This window comes from Coffea eugenioides, chromosome 6 (genome assembly GCF_003713205.1).
Source record: "Coffea eugenioides isolate CCC68of chromosome 6, Ceug_1.0, whole genome shotgun sequence".
Taxonomy (NCBI): domain Eukaryota; kingdom Viridiplantae; phylum Streptophyta; class Magnoliopsida; order Gentianales; family Rubiaceae; genus Coffea; species Coffea eugenioides.
Genome location: NC_040040.1, coordinates 3,659,342 through 3,682,024, shown reverse-complemented (window position 1 = coordinate 3,682,024; position 22,683 = coordinate 3,659,342). Strand labels below are relative to the sequence as shown.

General features: G+C 34.8%; 1 protein-coding gene across 1 annotated transcript; it reads left to right on the top strand.

Moving 5' to 3' along the window:
* The first annotated feature begins 14,767 nt into the window (after window positions 1–14,767).
* Window positions 14,768–21,339, top strand: LOC113773006 (type I inositol polyphosphate 5-phosphatase 8). Its single transcript, XM_027317521.1, has 11 exons — window positions 14,768–14,794; window positions 14,889–14,973; window positions 15,067–15,147; window positions 15,764–15,851; window positions 16,385–16,540; window positions 16,820–16,832; window positions 17,029–17,544; window positions 17,666–17,862; window positions 17,981–18,089; window positions 18,199–18,347; window positions 20,318–21,339. Exons 1-11 carry the CDS (start codon window positions 14,768–14,770, stop codon window positions 20,631–20,633), a joined length of 1,737 nt encoding a protein of 578 aa, XP_027173322.1. The 3' UTR covers window positions 20,634–21,339.
* Window positions 21,340–22,683: the final 1,344 nt, after the last annotated feature.

Sequence of the window (22,683 nt, the reverse complement as noted above, 5' to 3'; positions counted from 1 at the left end):
GCAAACATCTTAGATATTTATCCCACTATACGTTTTTTTTTTTATACATCATCTGTTTCGGCCGATCAATTGGTTACCTGCTTCATTTGCGGGGCTATTATGCAAAGGGTCCCAACATTTTCTTCTCCTCCTACTACAGTACGTTGCTGCAATGTCAATTTCAAGCCATCGTTGTTGATGCATATGTGTGTGTGTGTGTGTCCATATATACGAGTACTAGTATATTATATTTAGGTAGGTGTTAACTGACCGCCCCCTGTCACTTTTATTTCATTTATTTACGCACCGGAGAAGAGAAGAACGTCATTGCATTGCATCTGATAATTTCAAATCTGGAGACCCAACTGCTTCATGTCTCCCCCACCACCCCAATACTACTATCTATATCCATATATATCTGGGTATCCAAATTCCGCGCGAGCAGCCATCTTAGATATTTATCCCACTATACGTTCTATATATATATATATCATCCGTTTCGGCCGATCACTCAGTAGCAGGGTACTTGCTTCATGGGCGGGGGTATTATCAATTATGCAAAGCAAAGGGTCCCAACATTTTCTTCTTCGCCTGCTACAGTACTACTACGTACTTGATTGATGATAAGGAAGGTTCATTATAAGGTTGCAAACGAGTCGAACCGAATCGAGTTTTGGCCTAATCGATCCGAGTTTTAACTTAGTTTTATTGCACTCGAATTCGAGTTCGAGTTCGACGAGCTGACAATTTAAAACTCAAGCTCGATCTCGAAAAAATAAAAAAATTATTATTTTATTTTTAAAAAATAAAATAAATAATATTTTTTTCTTAATAAATAATAAAATATTAATGATATATATGTAATTTTATTATTAAAATAAAAAATAATATATATATATATATATATATATATATATATACTCGAGTTCGGGAGTCGATTCGCAAGCTAACGAGTTTAAGATTTTGAACTCGAGTTCGAGCTCAAATTTGACTTGAGCTAGCTCGAGCTCCGAATCGAGTTTTGGCCTAATCGATCCGAGTCTTGAATTAGTTTTATTGAACTTGAACTCGAGCTCTAGCTCGAAAAAATAAAAAAATTATTATTTTATTTTTAAAAAATAAATAAATAATATTTTTTCTTAATAAATAATAAAATATTAAAAATATATATGTAATTTTATTATTAAAATAAAAAATTATATATATATATATATATATATATATATATATATACTTGAGCTCAAGAGTCGGCTCACAAGCTAACGAGTTTAAGATTTTGAACTCGAGTTCGAGCTCAAATTTGACTCGAGCCAGCTCGAACTCCAGTCTCGCGAGCTAACGAGTTTAAAATTTTGAACTCGACTTCGAGCTCAAGTTTGACTCGAGCCAGTTCGAGCTCGGCTAGAGCTCAATATCCACTCGAGCTCGGTTTGTTTGCAGCTCTAGTTCATCATACTTACTAGCATCACAATTTTCCGTCGGCCTCGTCTGGCACCGTGATTATGCAAAATCCCTCTTCTTTCCCTTTAATTTTCATGTGCTCCAGAATTCATTGGCGTAGGGGAAATTGCTAGGTTGGACATGCAGCTTACGAGGCATCTTCTCCACAAAACTTGTTTTAGCAATCAAATACTCAACAATAATAAGAGGTCCACTGGATCTCATGCAGCCAATAGGAATAAGGTCAACCAAACTTTTGGGGTGACCATCACCACATACTGCCCGATGCGATGCCTCGCTCAGAAGCTTCCATTAATCAGTTTCTCATTCACACTTGTGTGGTTTCTTTCATCTTTCACCAAACAATCAGTTTCTAATTCACACTTGCGGTTTCTTTCATCTTTGACCAAGCAATATCCTTCTCAATCCAAAAAAGGAAAAGTGTAAAGTTTCTTCGACGCCCAGGAAGGAAGAAGAAAGCGATCTCCAACATTTTCGATTCCACCACCTTCGTGGTTATTCAGAATTTCAGATTACTGCACCAGCAGCAAGCAACACCTGACATGACTTGTCCAAGTTACGAATATGTTCTTGTTATGACTTGTGACTTACTCGGTTTCTTTCTTTTCTTTTTCGATTCTCAACGATTTTAGTATCATATCATTTTGTGGATAAAATTAAAAATATCTTATACTTTATCTTCCCGCCCCCACCCCCACCCCCACCCCCACTGTTTCAGGCTTTCAGCTAACCAGTTTCTTATCCCTCTTTTGTCCCCAAAAGATAAGCATCTTAACTTTCATTTGAACTGAAAATTTTTTCCGTTCTCAGTATCGGAGGATTCATTCTGCCGGAAGTTCCGAGTCTATGGCCTTATTTAAATTTATGTTCATTGTTTAGAAACTTTAAATTTTATATACACTGACAGTGTATACACTATCATTGTTTGATTCATAACGTATATGCAAAAGTTGCATTTCAAATTTAAATTTTACATAATTGTCATTCATCCAATATTGACAGTGTATACACTGTCAGTGTAGGAAAGATTAATCCTAATTCTTTTATGAAATATCCATATCACGTTCAATAATTGGTTGACCTTCAAACTGTTGCCAAAGTCGGTGCTCGTAAGCCGGTAGCCTAAGCTAAGCAACAACAACTTGTAACAAGATTTTTGTCAATATAAACCGCAAAAAATAAATGCCTAACAGCAAACATGTTTCAATTAGGGAGGAAAAGAGACAAATTGCTTCAATTAGGCGTCATGGATGAGCTCATTTTATGAGTGTTCCATGGCACACTAACTCTTGGTTGAAAAATGCAGTTAGTGACAAATTTATTCAGAGCGTTGCATAAACTTCTGGATATCGATCCAAAAGGCAATATACCACTTATTATGAGCCACGCTAATCATTTGGGAAAGATGTCTACTTTTGCTTGAGCATGTTCTTCCCAAATGGAGTGCAAAAGTAATCCGAAGCCCAATTGGAGCAATCATGAATGGTGCACTTCAGAAGAATCGTAAATAGTAATTGATTCATTAATCGACAACGTCTTCTGGAAAGTCGGTTACAACTCGAAAAACGTTCTGCATCATCAGCACAATCATAGCATCAGGATCTCAAGAAATGTAGTACTATTAGTTAATTATTACAATGCCACCAAAAGTTTTTAAAAAAAAAAATTAAAGGATGCGTACTTTTGAATCATCAACACTCGACAAATATGGTCATCTTAAAAGCTTATTAAATAAATTGTGAAAGAAAAAATTCTGAAATGTGCGCCCTTCATCGTGTAATTTCACTTCCTCTTTCACTATTGACAAAAGTAATTTTCATTTTTCTTCTATTTAGAATTAATTAGTAATAAAATGCATTTCAGTTTTTTTTTTTAAAAAAAAAGGAATCACGGGTTTCATCTCATTTTTTGGTCATGGAACTATGGAAGTGGTATACAAACAAACCAAGCACGCATTTTTATTTTTTAAGTTAGTGCGTCTCTAAAGTCTAAACCACCAGCTCTTGGGCTGGTGGCCACCACCAAGCCCTTAAGGCTTTGGTGGGGTGGGAGGCAAGGTTTCCCACCAAAATGCCACTCTTGTGGCTCTGCTTCAAATCCAGACGGGTGCGTTGTGCACCCGTCTGGTCCGGTGATGGTTCTGTCCCTATCGGTCTCCATAAGCTCAGTTGAGCCTCCTCGTAGATAGAGTAGGAATAGGAGTAGAGTTGACAATTGACAATTGACAAAAAAAAAAGTTAGTGCGTCTCTAATATGACACGAGGAGCAGTAAAAACCAGTAATTAGATCTCCACTGCCCATAACGCCTAATCATGTTTCCGGGAGAAATAATTCCCCGTCTTTTCTGATTCGCTTTCCCAACAATCGCAGCTTTATAAATTGTAAATGAGTTGTCGTCTTTCATGAATCCATATGCGAAAAGACATTTTCTGGGTTAATAATATCGAGCTTCGGACAACGTTGGACGGCTAATGTAAGATCTAAGATGGCACATTTGCTCTTTCTTTCTTTCTTTCTTTCTTGAGGGCAGCAGTGGCGTGGCTGCATTGCAAGAGCCTATGGATGTATGTGCTACTTTTTCAATTTTTTTTCATGTCTCCGTCCATGTTTTCAATTAAAGAAACGAAATGCACCGGCCACAGCTATTCTCGTATTTCAAGAGTGTGGCAATTGTCAGGTGGGAAATGTTGCACCGCTCCACTATTTTGGGGAGACGAATTGCTAATGCTACTATTTATTCCTATAATTAATGTTTGTACGAACCTCCGCTCTTAACTCTGGAGCTTATACTTTCTGTCACTTAATTAAGTTTCATTTTTATTGTATACATTGTGTTAGTCCGTTTTAGAAGTTCTTTTTGTTTGAGAGAAGACTTTAATTGTCAAAAGAGGGAAAGAATAGGAGAGGATTCGAAACTCGAATCAAGAACATTATTGTAGTCAGTCACTGACCGGTGTCCTTGCCGTTTTAATTTGATAGGAATTTGAAAGTTTATGCAGACTAAACTTCAAAATTGATTCTCTGATTGATAAAAGGCTAAAAAGTTTGCATTAAAAAAAGAATAAATGTTGTATTTAACATCCGTTCAATCATGACAATGTATCCATTATTAGTGTATATAAAATTAATCTTTAACAAAAAAAAAAAAGAGTTCAAAATTGATATAAAAAGGTTTAGGGTTAAAAATAAAAAAAAGTCTTATGTGGTATATCTAATACACAGGAAAGCTCCCTATGGTTTCAAAACGTACAAAACGAAACCTCATATTTTGAACTAAATTGTAAAACTGACGGAATCCGATAAACTTAACGGAAATGACGGTCTCAGCTGTTAAGCTTCTCGGATTCCGTTAAGTTTACCGTTATGTTTATTGGATTCCATTAAATTTTCTGTTATATTTACCGAATTCCGTTAAGTTTACTGAATTCCGTCAGTGTTACAATTTAGTTCAAAACATGAGCTGTCGTTTTGTACGTTTTGAAATCATGGGTGACTTTTCTGTGTATTAAGTATACCATACGAGGCTTTTTTTGTTTTTAATCCAAAGTTTTACAACCTCTCCTTTAAATTTTCTTGCCATCCTTGACTACTTCTCATAGGTTTTGCTTATGATCAGTAGATATGCTGTTGTTTGCATCATGTATAATGTTTTTGTGCATGTACAAGCGAGTCCGTGTGTACGGGATACCGTATACGCATATCTACATGATTTCCTGCGTATGTGTTACTACAGAAGTAGGAAAACTTTTGTTTTTTTAAACAGAAATAGATACTGTAACGAAAGAACGCGACAGGCGTAAGAATTAAGTGATTAATTTTTACATGTCACTAGATGGTTTAACTATAAAAAAAAAAAAAGCTTCTGCATGAATTCCTTTCGTTTTTTAAAATAAAAATTATAGTAAGTGATGCAATTACATGCCTTTATGGAAGGGGATTGATAGGGTTGAATTATACGATATGATGGTCATTAAATTAGTGATTCAGTCAACAGATATTGGGTTACGCTAATTTTAATTAGGCACGATCTACATAATCTTTCTCCACCAGTTGAAACAGGCCACCCGCTCTGCCTTGCCCAAAGTTGATTAATATTTTAATACAAACTTACCTTTCATGGCTTCCTATTCCTTGCTACCATGCATGGCCTTTTGATTAATGTGCTAAAAAGGTCCTTTTAATTCCAACTTGCTCCTTCCAAACTAACTAAAGTAAATCGTTTATGGGCATAAGGAACCATTTTCCTTCAATCCAGTAGCCTTTTACGCCTCCCACATACGAGCTAAGGTACAGAACTTCACACCGGTCAAGGAATAAGGCGTACGTTAGAGGTCAAGAATAGTTCAATTGAAGGGATAATCCAATAACTTGAATGAAAATTTGATTACCCAAATGATAGTTAATACTGCATAATCATCGTTTCAGCGACGTGGGTTGTTTTGGCAATTACGTATGCCCGTAGCACGGCTTTTCAACACTTGGTCGGTTTGGATATTAAACAATTGAAAATTGAAAAAGGAAGAGAATAGCTAAAAAACTCGTATACATTCTTTAAACTTTAGCCACCTGTTTGACAGTAATCGATTGCGCAAGCTGTAAGAAATACCATCAAATTAACAAATAGGCTGGCACTCGTTTATATTTGTGTGCAAAAACAAGAGAGAGAGAGAGAGAGAGAGAGAGGAGAGAGGTTTCTGCCATTTTCTACCAACTGCTTGGTACGTAGTTTATCATGGAGGATGGAGGGGATGGATTGTGAAGTGGGAAACAAGTCTCCGCACATGCTCCGGCCTCGGTTCCATGCAGGTTGATAATATTTACGCTTCTTGTTCAGAAATAATAAAGGGATAATTTCAGAAACTTCCCTTGAGGTTTTTGATAATTTCATGTGGCTCCTTTAAGGTTTTTAAAATTACACCTACCGATTTAAATGATAATTCTAGCCTTAATATTTTAATAAAACTCTCTTGTTGCCATGTTTATACAAATGATGGATTTTATAATTTTTTTCTTTTTTCTTCTTCTTCATTTCTCTTATATTTCATTAGAAGTATAGAAGAACTATCAATGTTTTTACTAATATCTATCCAGATCAAACTTTAAACTAGTAATTTTTTTATGACTTTTAATATCATCCAATTTTTTGTAACTCTTTTTTTTTTAATCAAAATCAAGAATAAGTCAATAATAATTAAAAACAAATGACCCAAAATCACTACAAACTATGGTAGTTCCATCACTAAACTAGTTCGTAAACTTTTATTAAAAACATAGTCCATAAACTTAAAAAACACAAGATAACACTTTGTTCTCTATCTTAAAAAGAATCTATATTCCCAATAAAACACTGTAAAAAATAGCTTATCATAGCAAAAGATTTATTATTATAGTTGATTATTAAATAACAAATATTAGCGTGAAAAACTTGAGACTCCTTTTTTTTAAATAATTGTATCAAATTACTTTACAATTGTTTAGAAGAATGAATTAAACTTTATAAGATAAGGGCATTTTAGGGTATTCATTAAAATTTTGACCTTATTTTAAGGTTTGGTTACCAAAGTATCAAATTAAGGGAGGTAAGTATAATTTCTAAAACTTCAAGGGAACTAAGTGAAATGGTAAAAAATCTCAGGGCAGGTTTCTGAAATTATCCCAATAATAAATGACTTCTCGTTAATGGTAATTAAATTTGCTTAATGATTCCAAAGCTGGGAGGTTAATGATTTTGCCTTTTCAACAATATTGAAGCCTGAAATCATCTGTCCCCATTTTTCTCTGTCCCGTCCCTATTTTATTATCTCGGTGAAAATAGCCGAGTCAGGTTCATTGAATTGGCTCGAGTGCTTAGATAATGAACGATTTAGCCTGTGTAACGGTGCATGCCAAGGATCAATTAGGCATGATTTACGAACTGACTATTGGCTACTCTGAAGCAAGCCACGTCCTTTGTTCTCTCTGACTTTGAATACTTCTGTTGTTCCCTCTTCTGTGTATATGTGGGATCCAAGCTACGCAAGCTTAAGATTTATAAAATTACAGAACGGATGTGGTAATTCTGTGCCAACACTGCGACATAACAAATTATTTATCCCTGAGTGGGGCGACGTACGGCCGACAGTTTTTTATCCTTAACATGTTTCCATCTTTGAAGATATCTACGTTAAATTTGGATTCTCTAGTTGAGCTACCTAGATCCATCTCTACGTAGGGCGAGATTCACGTTACATAACATCCAGTACGTATGCATCCAGTTGTTGCTTGACACCCGTTCCCTCCGCCACTGTGTGTAAGTGCTTATCTTGTTGAAATGTAATAGTAAAATGTTAGCTTACAATAGGTGAAAAAAAAAAAGATAAATCATGAACAGGACCAAAAAAAAAGTAATATACGTTAAAAGAATTTTGTTTCCGCATCAAAATCAATTGGCAACAAATGAAGAGATCTAGAATCTTTTATTAATCAGTGTAAATGATCTCTGGCTAACTTGTGTGGTATTATTTTCTTTAACAAATAATATTATTTTATGAGTAAATCTTATGTATACTGACAGACAGTCTATACAACATCAAAAGATTATCCTCTTTTTTGGGAGGGAGGAGGGGTTTTAACGAGTTGGAAAGGCAACCAAAAGGGCAGTCAATATAATTAACACAAAAGATACGGTGGTATATAAAATAAACTTACTGGTCAAAGACTCAAAATCAAATGTATTAGTGGGTTTTTGCCGGTACATAATACTTACTGTATACAATGTACGTACTAATCAGTCAACTTTTGGAATTTCTATAGTATTATCCTCGGCTGGCACGCATGTATCCCCAAAGGAGAGTTGAGATAGAATTGGCAACCTATATTCCAGCATGAGAAGAAGCTGATATCATAAGCTCTACATGATGTAAATTGTAGTGTAACCTGTCAAATACTTACAAATACACGTACCAAGAGCCTGATGCGTGCCCATATTTACATACATACTAAATTTCCTTCCCCTGTTTTGGAAAGTCTTGCTGCATCATTTATGGAAACAGTGCACACCTGTCCACTAATTCATGTATTATGCGCTTAATTAGGTTGGGACTTGGGAGTTTACTGAGTTTTCAATGCTTATCATGAAAAACAGTTCAACACCTTGCAAATTCTGAGTTGGCCACGTCGACTAATACTGTTCAGCAGCCCATTTGGTAAAAATCCGGATGACATAAGAAATTATTTGATCAACCTAGTACTTTTTAAAGCAACAAACACTTAAATTCATAAAGGCACGCCAACCATTACAAAGTGCCTCGACGCTGACTTGTCAGTCTATAAGGGATGAGGGGCTGGTGTGATTGCAGGCCAAATTGTACTGCACTTTTCACCATTGATGATTCATCGTGTTAACTCGGTCCGATTTGAACGATTCATTTTAAATTTAGATTGTTTATTTTAAAATTATAGAACTTGAAATAAACAATTTAAATTTATAATTAACAGTCTAAGCCTAAATCAGGCCGAGCGAAGTGTGATCCAATTTGGACCGTAAGAAGCACTCTGTTGTTGCATGCAACCACAACGACAGAGGCCCTCCCTTTATTAAGGGATAATTGCAGAAACCTCTCCTGAGATTTCTGACATTTGTATTAACCTCCTCTATGGTTTGAAAAATTACACTGACCTCCCCTGATGTTACTAATCCTTTCCAAATTTAGTCCAAACGATTAAAATATTATTTTGTACCAGATTTGCCCATTGTGCTACATATCCAATGAATGATAAAGTACTATAAATCAATTAACAATTAATAAATTTTAAGGAATATAATTTATGGGCAAGCACGCATTACTCATTTAAAGTACCAACTCTTTACGAGTACTTTACTTTCAAATATTTAATTTATGATAAATATATCAATATTTGTAAGTAAAATTTAAAAATTGTTATAGTAATATTCTTGCAAAAAGGAAATCGATAGGTTATTTATTTAATATAAATTAATTTTTTTTAAAAATAAATAAATGGCCCATAAAGTATTATTTTTTTATGACTTTCATCCATTACACGAGTAAAGTATTCGCTCTTTATGTGCATTTTATTCTGAATCATTTAATTTATGTTAAATACATAAATATTTGTAACTAAAATTGAAAAAGTGTTATATTAATATTTTTACGGAAGAGAGATTGGTAGGTTTTGTATTTAACAAAAATTAAATATTTGAAAGTAAATATAAATCTGTATTTGAGCGTAAATATTTGTATTAAATTAAATGTTTGAAAGTAAAATACCCTTAAAGAACCGGTACTTTAAATAGTTACCGGCTCTTTATAGGTAAACACACATTACTCATTTAAAGTACCGGCTTTTTACGGATATTTTACTTTCAAACATTTAATTTATGATAAATATATCAATGTTTGTTAGTAAAATTCAAAAAGTGATACAGTAATATTCTTGCAAAAAAGAAATCGGTAGGTTATTTATTTAATATAAATTAAATATTTTTTTTAAATGACCCTTAAAGTATTAATTCTTTTTGGCTTTCATCCATTACATGAGTAAAGTATTCGCTCTTTATGTGCATTTTATTTTGAATCATTTAATTTATGTTAAATACATAAATATTTGTAACTAAAATTGAAAAAGTGTTATATTAATATTTTTACAGAAGAGAGATTGGTAGTTTTTGTATTTAACAAAAATTAAATATTTGAAAGTAAATACAAATCTATATTTGAGCGTAAATATTTGTATTAAATTAAATGTTTGAAAGTAAAATACCCTTAAAGAACCGGTACTTTAAATAGTTACCGGCTCTTTATAGGCAAACACGCATTACTCATTTAAAGTACCGGCTTTTTACGGATATTTTACTTTCAAACATTTAATGTATGATAAATATATCAATGTTTGTTAGTAAAATTCAAAAAGTGTTACAGTAATATTCTTGCAAAAAAGAAATCGGTAGGTTATTTATTTAATATAAATTAAATATTTTTTTTTAAATGACCCTTAAAGTATTAATTCTTTATGGCTTTCATCCATTACATGAGTAAAGTATTCGCTCTTTATGTGCATTTTATTTTGAATCATTTAATTTATGTTAAATACATAAATATTTGTAACTAAAATTGAAAAAGTGTTATATTAATATTTTTACAGAAGAGAGATTGGTAGTTTTTGTATTTAACAAAAATTAAATATTTGAAAGTAAATACAAATCTATATTTGAGCGTAAATATTTGTATTAAATTAAATGTTTGAAAGTAAAATACCCTTAAAGAACCGGTACTTTAAATAGTTACCGGCTCTTTATAGGCAAACACGCATTACTCATTTAAAGTACCGGCTTTTTACGGATATTTTACTTTCAAACATTTAATGTATGATAAATATATCAATGTTTGTTAGTAAAATTCAAAAAGTGTTACAGTAATATTCTTGCAAAAAGGAAATCGGTAAGTTATTTATTTAATATAAATTAAATATTTTTTTAAAAAAATGACCCATAAAGTATTAATTCTTTATGACTTTCATCCATTACATGAGTAAAGTATTGGTTCTTTATGGATATTTTATTCTGAATCATTTAATTTATGTTAAATACATAAATGTTTGTAACTAAAATTGAAAAAGTGTTATATTTTTACGGAAGAGAGATTGGTAGTTTTTGTATTTAACAAAAATTAAATATTTGAAAGTAAATACAAATATGTATTTGAGCGTAAATATTTGTATTAAATTAAATGTTTGAAAGTAAAATACCCATAAAGAGCCGATACTTTAAATAGGTAATGCATATTTGCCTATAAACTATACTCCTTAAAGTTTATTAATTGTTAATTGATTTGTAGTATTTTGTCATTCATTGGACATGTAGTACAAAGGACAAATTTGGTAAAAATTTCTAATTTCACTCCCTAAAACAATATTTTAATCGTTTAGACTGAATTTGCAAAGGATTATTAACCTCAGGGGAGGTCAGTGTAATTTTTCAAACCACAGGGGAGGTCAGTGCAAATGTCAGAAACCTCAGGGGAGGTTTCTGCAATTATCCCCTTTATTAATTACTAGTATTCAATGCATACCTAATATGTGTGCAATCAAAAAATATATAATATGTATGGTAATTGTTTTAAATAAAATTTTTATTACTAAAAAAATTTTAATCTTTTAAATATTTTTCATAAAATGATTTTATATTGGTAGTTATAATATTTATGGGTAGTTATGGTTAAAACACATACTTAACTAGTTAAAAGTAAAAATAGTCATGGATAGTTATAGGTAGTTAAAATAAAATTAGCTTTTATAGGGTCAAAAAACAAAGTTCATAAAGTGACGATAAAATGTTAACTCTAATGTTAATCCCAAACCCTTTTTAAGGCTTTATATATAGCATAGATGTCTGGCGTTTGAGGTTGTGATAAATTATTGAAAAGTACTTACTTATTAGAGTTTTTAATAAAAGTACTTCTTAACTGCTTAAGTGCTTTTAAATATATTGTTTGGAGATATAGTTCAATAAGTACTTATTGTATTGAATAATGTGTAATTTAACAAAATTTTAAAAGTGTTTATCTCTTTATTTAGTTCATAATACAGGATAAAATGATTAAATTTGGTATTATATTTTTTAAATCACAAAAGTTACTGAAAAAGTACCAAATTTGAACTTTTGCTAAAAGTATTTTTAATACCAAAAATTTTACTTTTATTTTATAAGATGATATTCACCAAACACTTTAAAAGTATTTTTAGCATCTAAAAGTGCTTTTTTTTAAATCAAAAGTACCGCAACGCCAAATTTTATGAGATGATATTCATCAAATACTTTAAAAATATTTTTAGCATCTAAAAGTACTTTTTACCAAAATCACCGCGAGGGGGCCTAAATCAAGAACCCTGCGCTGCGTTTGCTTTCTTACTGAATATGCTTTCTAAGCAGGAACCAGGCATCCTAAATTGGGCTAGCATACAAAACAAGAAATCAGGGTTTTAGTCCTTAGTTGTTACAGAAAAAGTTCTCATGAGTAGCCCCAATCGGTTTGGGGTGAAGCATGTTACAAGACGGAGTAATGTTGCAATGTCATAAATTATCGCGGCTATTTAATATATATATATATAACAGATGAGGAATGGGATTTAAAAAACAAACAAGGGGAAAAGGGGATCTCAATTTTGGCTACTTAGCAATATATAAAATGAATGGAAGATAAAAATATTAGGTATGTTTGGATATATGATTATTTAGAAAAATATTTATATTTATAACAAATACGTCTTTTAGTCGCCTTTTTTTAAATTTTCCTATAAAAAGGGAACAATGTTGCACATTAGGTTTCCATAATCTTATAAACCATTGAGTTAGTCTCACTATGCATTTAATAAAACTGAAATTTGAAATCTAAATTCGTTAAGTTATTAAATTAAAATGATTCTTCGAAAAGTTAATAAAAAGTGAATGTATATTTTTTAAAATAGTCAGATCTATTTACTTTAATTGAAATGATTCTCCGAAAAAATTCATTGACATTTAGAAAAACTAATAAACCAATTTTATTTGAATTTAGTTGCCTCATCTTCCTCCAGGAAATTTAAGAAAGAAAAATGCATTCAAGCTTTTCACTTGAACACTTGGATGACCATAAAGCCCCTAAAGCAGTAATTGTTTGACTTCAATGTCCTCACGAAGTACCACTAATTATTTTAACTTCCCAGTTCCCAGGTCTCTCTCCACGGTACTATCACTACTAATATATATATATATAGATCAGCCACCGCTCCTATTTGCTTTTCCAAGGAACGTCTCCGAGTCTTTCTCTGCGTCCTCCGCTTCATCACCAGCCAATATAGTACGAGTCAAACGTTTGCATTTACATGCATCACTCTCTTCTCTTCACAAGTGCAGACTACGGAGTCTCTAAATCTGGGGAACAGAAACGAAAAGGAAAGACAGAGAAAAGAGGCCAAGGGAAAGGGATCTTTCCCCCTTGTACAGCCATCCCATACCATACATGCTCAGCGAAGTCTGTCTCCACTGGTGTAGTTTTGTCATGAATTTTCGAGCTGCTACTTTTCAGATTTTGTTAACAAAGAGAAATTTCCACTTCAAGTTCTTCCCCTGCCTCGATTTCATCCGCCATCAGCAATGCAGTTGACCCCATTCCGGTAATATAGCCTTCTCATATTCGCAACAACCTCTCTGTTTTTCTATGCTCTGTTTTGGTGTTGTCGATTTTACACATTAAATTGACCTCCTCTCTGTTTCTGTGTCACCTTCTGCCCACTTTCAAGACTTCTGACTGATTGTACAAATATAAGATATGGGCCATCACAAAGCATTAATATCCTTAGAAATATTTCTGAGCTCAAACTTCACCTTTCCAACTTTTCAACAATTCAAGTCCATACAAATAAGGCAAGAATATTAAACGTGTCTTCATTTGCGGGTCCTTGATTAAAGATTTGATTAGATTGAGTTTCCAAGATCATAGAATTTCTACTTTTTGATATGCATCTCATTTTGGTCATCCCTGGTTTTTTTGGTTTCTTTTCGATGTATACACTGGGGGGAGTAGTAGTATATTTTAATGCTCGGTTTTTCGTTATATCTGATAGGTAGGTCTGACTGCAATGAACTCTGAAAAAGGTGACTCTTTTTTCACCATTCATGGATTCATAATCAAGATTTGGTCTTTTAACTCCTAAAAAGTTTGTTAGAACTTTTCTCCTCCTCCTTTATTTTGCTGCTCCTCCTCTCCTCCACTCTGTCTACCTCTCTGTAAAGTGTTCAGCCCGAAATTCTGAGATTATTATTCTTAAAGAGAAAGGAACTAACTGGCCTCTTTCTCCACCTCCCCCTTCGTTCTCTCTCTTCCATCACCCGCTTTAAAATACTACTGGTGTTATAAAAATACACACAGTTAGTATTTTAACAAATACACTGCCTTCCTTTCCCAGTAACATTTTCTCAAGTCTTGTGTTGCTTTCCTCAGAAGCTGTCTCCGTTTCCCCTGCAAATTGGTCTTTTAATAATTAATATTACCCGTCGAATGCTCCATTTTTATCACTTGTTTATAACAGGGAGCAGGCCTCCAAACAGTTTCGAGTTGTTGACATATTTCAACCTTTCTTCCCAATGTTTCACACCCACATAAATATATTTGATCAATTTCGTTATTTAAACTGGGGTGTTAAATTAGTTCAAATTGCATCACAAAATTTATTCCCGAATCGATCGATATCTATACGCTCCAAAGTCCACTCCTCCTAACACAAACTGGCTCTCCTCTCTCTCTCCCTCTCTCTATCTCTCTATTTGCAGATTGTTTGCAAACTTCGAGCAATGAGAACGGAACGGATGAATTCTAAGGTACTGCTAAATCTCAAGACCTCTGGGCTGCGGGACGTTTAAGCGTAGATCTTTCGGGCATAATTCTTGAACTTCTTTTTTGGTTTTTTTGCAGGGCTCATGGCCAAAGCTGGTCGTCAGAAAATTGTTGAACATAAGGAGCGGTGCCGATGAATTTCATTCGGACTGCGCGGTAACTGGTAAGATTTCCGTAATTTCAGACGATCATAGGAATTTATATTTGATGCATTATGAATTACGTCGAAGGTTTATTGATAGAGTTGTTAAATCAGGTATGATGGATAAAGTTGAACGGAGAAGGAAGAGTTGTTCAGATCAAGGCTCCCACGTCGTTGTACCGGAGGATTTTGCTGGTAGGTTATTTTTTCTGGCGCCGCACTTTTGACATTCGATTGTTTCCGTACTGTAAAACTGTCGACTGAGGTTGCAGTTGGAGGGAGTAGTAGTTTTACTGAACTTCAGCTCATTTAGTAGGCGGCTGCGCCTGTTAGCCACCTGATCATTGGTCTAGTGGCCACCAGGAGGGCGTTTAGGTCCCTGTCACGGCGCTGGTTCGGGGGGATTAAATCTCCTCACCAGTATCAAACGCCATCAATTCCTCTAATTCAAGGGGTGGTTTAGTCGCTTTTGAATTTCAATGGCTCCATTGAATTTGTCCCCTTCCCCTGTAGGATAAGAGTAAATAAAAAGTATAAAATGCTGAGGTTTGACGGAAAAATAATAATAATAAGAAGAAGAAGAAGAAGAGAGAGTAGGCTGTGACTATTGCCTGCTTCTTTCCCCATCGTCATTGATTAGCTTCTTTCATTTGCTCATGAAAAAGGGTACTTGGATTAGTTGAGACCTTTTTTGGCTTTCGTTAGCCTCTAACGAACCTGAATCCCCTCTGCCTATTGTGTGCCACGTCATTGTCTTGTCTTCTCTTTAATTTTTGGATCAAAGTCTTGATCTGATGATGATGATGATCAGAGGGTTGCTTACTCGAAGCACGTAATGGAATCGAAAGCCCAACACTTGAACTGGATGGAGCCGCAGCGTCAGATAGCCGCGACCTTAGGTAAGGCAATAACAGCTCTGATTAACCGAAAGACATCCATATTTTTAGCAAATTTGTTAACTTCTCCCAAGGCCTTATGCAGATATCCTGCTTTGATATCCTGCTCATCTTAGTAGTAAACTTCCATCAAGTATCACATAATATTGGATTCATTTCTTATTGGATTTCCAGTACAACATAATAATATTCATACTGCAACAAGTTGGTTTTATTTGGTTTTCTTTTTCAGAACATCTTCTAATATTCAATGTTCTCTGACATTAGACTTTTTCCCTTTTTTTTTTTTCAAAGATTCTTTAAATTATTCGCAAATGTTGGGATTAGATGTATACAGACATCACAGTCCTACCGTTCGCATCTAGATATTCTGTTGATGAATGCCATCTGCTTATTCTTCTGTCGAAAATTTTTTTAGTCCGCATAGTAAAAAAATCCATAGAGGACAAACAACTCTGTGGTGTTTTCTTGTCTCAATCATTAAAATTGATGGAGTGTGTAATTTTTTTTTTCTTTTTTATCAAAATTTATTATAGCATCTACTTGATGTTTAAGCACCATTTTGTGGTGGATCTACACCATAATAGGATGTTCGTGGCGACGTGGAATGTAGGTGGCAAGTCACCGCATGAGGGATTGACTTTGGGCGATTGGTTGAGAACATCTACACCGGCTGACATCTATGTGCTTGGGTACGCTTGTTTTCTACTTTTTTACTGTAATTTTTCCCCCGGAACAAGACCATTTTGCAAGTTAAAAGCCATAGTTATAGGCAGTGATTTACTTTATTAGAACAAAAATTGAAAGAAAAAAAAATACTTCTTTTCTAGTTTTCAAAAAAATAAAAAAACGAAATGGGTCTACAGAGTTGCATAAACCAAAAAGTGATCCTATTAAGATTACCCCAAGAGAAGCTTGCTAGGTTCGGTTGGAAGATTTCTCCATGTTTAACGGCTTGTCCATTTCGTCAGCTTTCAGGAGATCGTCCCTCTTAATCACTTGGGATCCTCGGTGACATGTTTTCTATGCCAATTCAATGCCACCAATAGTGTTGCGCCAAGTGTCTTGTTATTATTTACACTTTAATTTTCTAATAATTCAACTTGGCTTGATTTAACACAAGTGTAAATAATAACATGACACTTGGCGCAACACTGTTGGTGGCATTGGATTGGCATAGAAAACATGTCACCGAGGATATCAAGTGCCTCTTAATGCCGGTAACGTACTGGGTGCGGAGGACAGCGGTCCATCTGCCAAATGGCTTTCTCTGATTCGCCAAGCTCTCAATGGAATTCACCATTCAGCCACTGATGATTCCCCGCCGGAAGATTTAACTTTACCCGCCTCACAATCCCCACTTGACGGGCGACAATTTGCTGTAAAACCAGGGGTCAACTTCTCGGATATGCTCTCACCGGAAAATGGAATAGACCAGCAAGAAGGGTTGGAAAGATACTTGAGTTTGAATGATCCAAATAATTCATTTGCAAGTGAAGAAGCTTCAGCAGCCAGTCCGTCCGCCGTGTCAACAGGGCCCAGTAGTCCGAATGGGATTAAATACTGCTTGGCGGCCAGCAAGCAGATGGTAGGAATATTTTTATGCGTGTGGGTACGTTCAGATTTGCGCAAGCACATTTCCAGTTTGAAGGTTTCCTGCGTCGGGAGAGGCATCATGGGATACCTTGGAAATAAGGTACTACTGCTGGTTATTATGCTATGCGGCCGTTGTTGTTTAGGTAAAAAAAAAAAACAAATTTGTTTGGAAGATTCTGCATTGGATCTTTGTGTAACCCCTTGGCTGGTGGTGTTAGTAGGGATCAATATCAATGAGTATGATATTGCATCGGGCGAGTTTCTGCTTCGTTTGTACTCACTTGGCCTCTGGAGAGAAAGAGGGTGACGAGATAAAAAGGAATTCGGACGTGATAGAGATTTTGAGGAAGACAAGGTTCTCTCACCCCTGCGGAATACCGGGAAAACCAGTTCCACCGGATGGAATTTTGAATCATGAGTAAGTAACAAGTACTGCTACTACATTACTAACCTATTAAATTTGAATTAGTCGGTCCATACCTTGGATAGATTTATAGTGGTGACCCAGCGGACTAACCTATTAAATTTGGATGCAGAAAGATAATATGGCTTGGGGATTTAAATTATCGACTTACACCTAATGGTGGAGACGCAATTGAGCTACTCAAAAAGAATGACTGGCAAGCACTCCTAGAGAAGGATCAGGTATTTCAAATGTTTCTGCATAAAGGGAAATACTACCATATGCTGAATTGTAGTACTATTTATTTATTACTCTAGTAGTAACTAAAATACAACCTTGGATGATTGGCAGTTAAGAATTGAACAAAGGGCTGGTCGTGTTTTCATTGGTTGGGAAGAAGGCAAGATTTACTTTGCACCAACATACAAGTACCTCAAAGATTCTGACACCTACGTTCTTCAAACCTCCACGTCTAAAGAGAAGCGGCGCACTCCTGCTTGGTAAGAATATGGTGCCAAATTCCCATTTTTAGTGCAACGAATCTTCTGTCCCACATCCGTGCCATTCTCTGTCCCACTTTTTATTATATTGCTATTTCTTCTTCATAATCATCATGTTTTAGTTCTTTTTTGTTTTCTTAAAATTCAATAACTATTAATTAAGTAATACACAAAATTTAACAAAATCAAAAAATCAAAATGCCTAAAAAATGAGATTTTTTATGAATTTTCTGCTGTATTTTTTAATTTTCTATTATATATTGCTTTTTTGAGGTTGTTGTATTTATTTTTTACTGAATTAATAGTTATTGAATCTTAAGGAAACAAAAAAGAACTAAAACATGATGTTTATGAAGGAGAAATAGCAATATAATAAAAAGTGGCACAGAAAGTGACACAGAGTGTGGGACAGAAGATCCGTTGCGCATTTTTAGTTCCAATATTCGGGTTTTGGTTTGTTGGATCCCTGACCCCTTTCTTTATTTGTTTATAAGCTCCCGTCCTTCTTACCAGTTACAACCATACCAATACAACCATTGGGTTAGGGGAGACTCTTTAAACTTTTCTATAGAATCGATCACTTAAAGGATATAGATAGTAGTATACTTGTCTGATCTAGTGGTTCATCTCTATAATTTTAAGTTAGCGTATGTTGTTGCTAATGACAAAAAAAAAAAAAATTACAACCATACCATATGCCCGGTGGGTCTTACTGGTTCGAAGTTTGAACAACATAATTTTTTATATAAGCTAGTAAAAGCTCATTTAAAATTTGCTATAAAATAATTAATTCATATAAGGTTATTTATAATTTCAAGTGTAGTGGTCGCCATTTTATAAATTATAGAGTTTGGAGGGTACTAATTTTTATTAAAAGATTTCAAATAAATTTATTTTAGAGAAAAGAAAGATAGAATTGAAAAAACATATATATATTATAATAAAGACCAAATTTCCACATGCATTATTGTTTGGTGGAGGTCCGAGCTTTGATGGACAAACCAGCCCGGTCCGATCACTAGTCAACGGTTCCGTAGCCCAAACGATCTAATTTAAGACTCGTGGCCGGTTCACCGGTTTGACCGGTCCGATTCCATACCAATGCGGTCTAAATTTCAACAAGCTTCCAAAAGTCAAGGTAATAATTGTAGGGTCGCCAAATCTGTTTTGCCCCCACTAAAGGCCAATGGAACCAATCAGCTTCTCTCATTTGGTAGCATTCCACCTTTGTTACATTTGACGTTTTGGCTTTATTTGGACAACCTTGAGGATACAAGTATTCTTCTGCGCTATTAGACTCTTCTGTTGTTCTAAAATATCTAACCTTTGACAACAACTTCAGCTGGGGCCTCTATAGTCTGTACCACAAATTTATACAACGATTCTTAAAAAACCAAACAAATTTCATAGCAGCAGTCGGGAAGGGAAATGAGCACCATTAGAATATTGTAATAATAACCATTGACAAATTGTGGAGCAAACCATTATCACATGTCATGTTTTCACTCGAAAGATGCTAATTAACGAAGTGATGTACACTGAGAAGAAAATAAGGTCAAAGAACTAGACCTAAAATTTCTGAAATTTGATGCATGTTCAGTGACAACCTAAAAGAAATTGGAAAAAAAAAATCCCAAATTCACGTTTGCATGCTTTAACTTAACGTTATTTGGGTTTGTTTTAACCCTCTTCACTTGGAATCAATCATGTGCTCCGTGAAGCTGATGTAGTTAAAATTCCAATTGTGTCACTATTATATTACTCAAGAACTGGAAAGGAGAATCATCAACAATTTAAAAAAAAAAAAAAAAAAATTTCTCCTGTATTTTGCACTCGTGACGATCCCAAACCAATTGGGCTAACCTTTATAAAATAATTTGCTTTACAAAAATAATTACTCCATTCTTAAGATTCATCACATGTCACGAACCAGTGCATCTTGATTTTGATAGTTTGTAATTTTGTTACAGGTGTGACAGGATATTGTGGAAGGGGGAGGGACTAAAGCAATTGTGGTATGCAAGGGGGGAATCAAAATTTTCTGATCACAGGCCAGTTAATTCACTTTTCTCAGTGCAAGTAAATGTATCCCAAACTGACAAGGCTGCTCCACCCGTCAGTTCCAACGCCACCGTGCCTCAAGCAGAAGCAGCAGCGCAACCCACAGTTCTATCATCATCAACTTGTGCTGCAGTTGCCAAGGTTCAAGCTGAAGAGCTATTGTTCTTGACCAGGGCAGAGAAATGCATCCAGAGCACTCCTATGTTGTTTTCAATCAACCAATAGCCGGAGAGAGAATCGAGACGACATTCAAAGTTGGAAAATGTGCACAATTTGGGGCTCTGATTATTCATTACTGGCTTAAGCCGACTTGTTTGCTTCTCGATTGCATGGTGCTGCGTCAGTCAGTCCTTCGAAGCACTACGTGACAAAATCACACGCTGGTCAGAGGCGGGGTTAGTGGGCTTTTGACACGTTTAAAGATGCGAAACTTTTTTGCGGGCGATGGCGGGCATCTGAAGTTCACGATGAATTGGTACAGGATGGCTTTCTGCAGTATATATGCATATAGAACAGCAGGGAGCACGAGACGCAGTAAGTGCCTGAATTTGTCTGGGCACTGTTGGCCATGCGGCTTTATTATACCTTGTTCTTCTTCTGGCAGTTTAATCGAGGTATATGGTCCAGCCTTTGCAGAAGCACGTTTTTATTTCAAGATTTTTGTAGCAGTTTGGGAAAGATGGGGGAAATTTTTGGTGGTGACTGATTGAAGCGAAGCTGTAAATGAGAAGGTGAAGAAATTTTTTTTTTTGAAGGGAAGAAGGCGGCTGATTTCTGTCAAGGAACTGATAAGCGGAAAGGGAGTTCCGACACCCGAGAGGTTGATTTTTGGGTCAATGATGTTTTTGATTTTTGTCCCTTAATAGCCTCTTGTCAAATTTGTTAGTTCGTTTTTTTTTTTTTTGGAAAAGAATTTTGTTAAATAGTTTTACCTGGAATGAGAATTTTGCTTCAATCTAACTTGCTAATGTATGGTTCCCCCTCTCTCTCCCTCTCTCAACAAGTTAATTAAAGCTGTCATCCTCTGCACAAAAACATAAAAATAAATAAATAAGAAAAAAAAAGCGAGCATGTCGGTTAAGAATTAGTGACAGATGGGTTCAATCCGATGGGTGCGTAACGCACCGATTTGATCCGATGATGGTTTAGTACTATCGATTTTCTATAGGTCCAGTTGAACCTCCCTTTAAATTAAAGTAGAGTGAGATAATATAGGTAAAGTTACTACATTTCTAGCTCATTAAGGAATAGATATTTGCTAACCGTTGGATCCTAAGACAGAGAATGTACTATCTGAATTGGGACAAGTTTGGCAGGTTAAAAACTCAAACTGGAAGTCCACTTTCGAGGCCCAATATGATCTGTTTAGGATTACACGTTGCATTACTAGTCTTGTAATTGACCTCAGGCCTGAAACATGTTGAAGTCTCACAGATGACTTATTGTGGAGGTAGTGGAAGTATTTCATTGAAAAAAGATAGCCTGGTTACCAAAATGAAAATCTTGAAGCTGACATTTACTCGTCGACAATAAGTACGAAAACAAAACTTCAGAAAAAAAAAAAACGAAAAGGAGAGAGAGAGAGAAATTAAAGTTATGCAATACCATGTGAGAAAATGAAAATACCTTTTTCATCCCTATTGTTTGGGGGATGAACTAATCTCATCCCTCTATTGTTTCATTACAAACACATTTCATTCCTTAAATTTTAATTTTTGACCAATTAAGGACAATTGACATTGGTCTCTTAATTTTGATTTAATTAGTTATTTATGATCAAATAAAGTGCATGAGAGATACACATATAAATCAAAAGATTCTAGCGACGACAAAAACCAGCAAACTCATTTTTCTTCGCCTTTTTTTTCACTTGTCTCTACCCATTTTTAACTTTCGGCTCTTAATCATGACCCCCCCCCCCTCTGTTTCGTGGACCCTAGCAAAAATCAGAAACAAATTGGTGCAAATTCAAGCAAAAACCACATCAAATCAAAGAGTTAAAAGCATAAAACGAAGTAAGTAATGGTGTAGATTGACCGTTGATTGGCTTTATTTCAAGAATCTAAAAGCATAATTTCTCTTTAAAAATAGGGATTCAACAATAGGCCAATCCCAAATTATGGCCGTTCCTTTTGCTTAATAATTAGCTCAATATGGAGGGTAAGAAATGAGTCTGCTAGCTTTTGTCACAGCTTGACTTTTTTGACTCACAAATGTGCCTCTCACACTCTGCATATGGTCATACTTGACCCATTAAATGTTAAATTCAAACGAA

What these genes read in the sequence shown, in the direction of transcription:
- LOC113773006 (XM_027317521.1), top strand. Translation starts at nt 14,768, where the DNA reads ATGAGAACGGAACGGATGAATTCTAAG. An exon ending in TTCGGACTGCGCGGTAACTG is followed by an intron (nt 14,974 to 15,066) that starts GTAAGATTTCCG and finishes TTGTTAAATCAG; the next exon opens with GTATGATGGATAAAGTTGAA. An exon ending in GATGGAATTTTGAATCATGA is followed by an intron (nt 17,863 to 17,980) that starts GTAAGTAACAAG and finishes ATTTGGATGCAG; the next exon opens with AAAGATAATATGGCTTGGGG.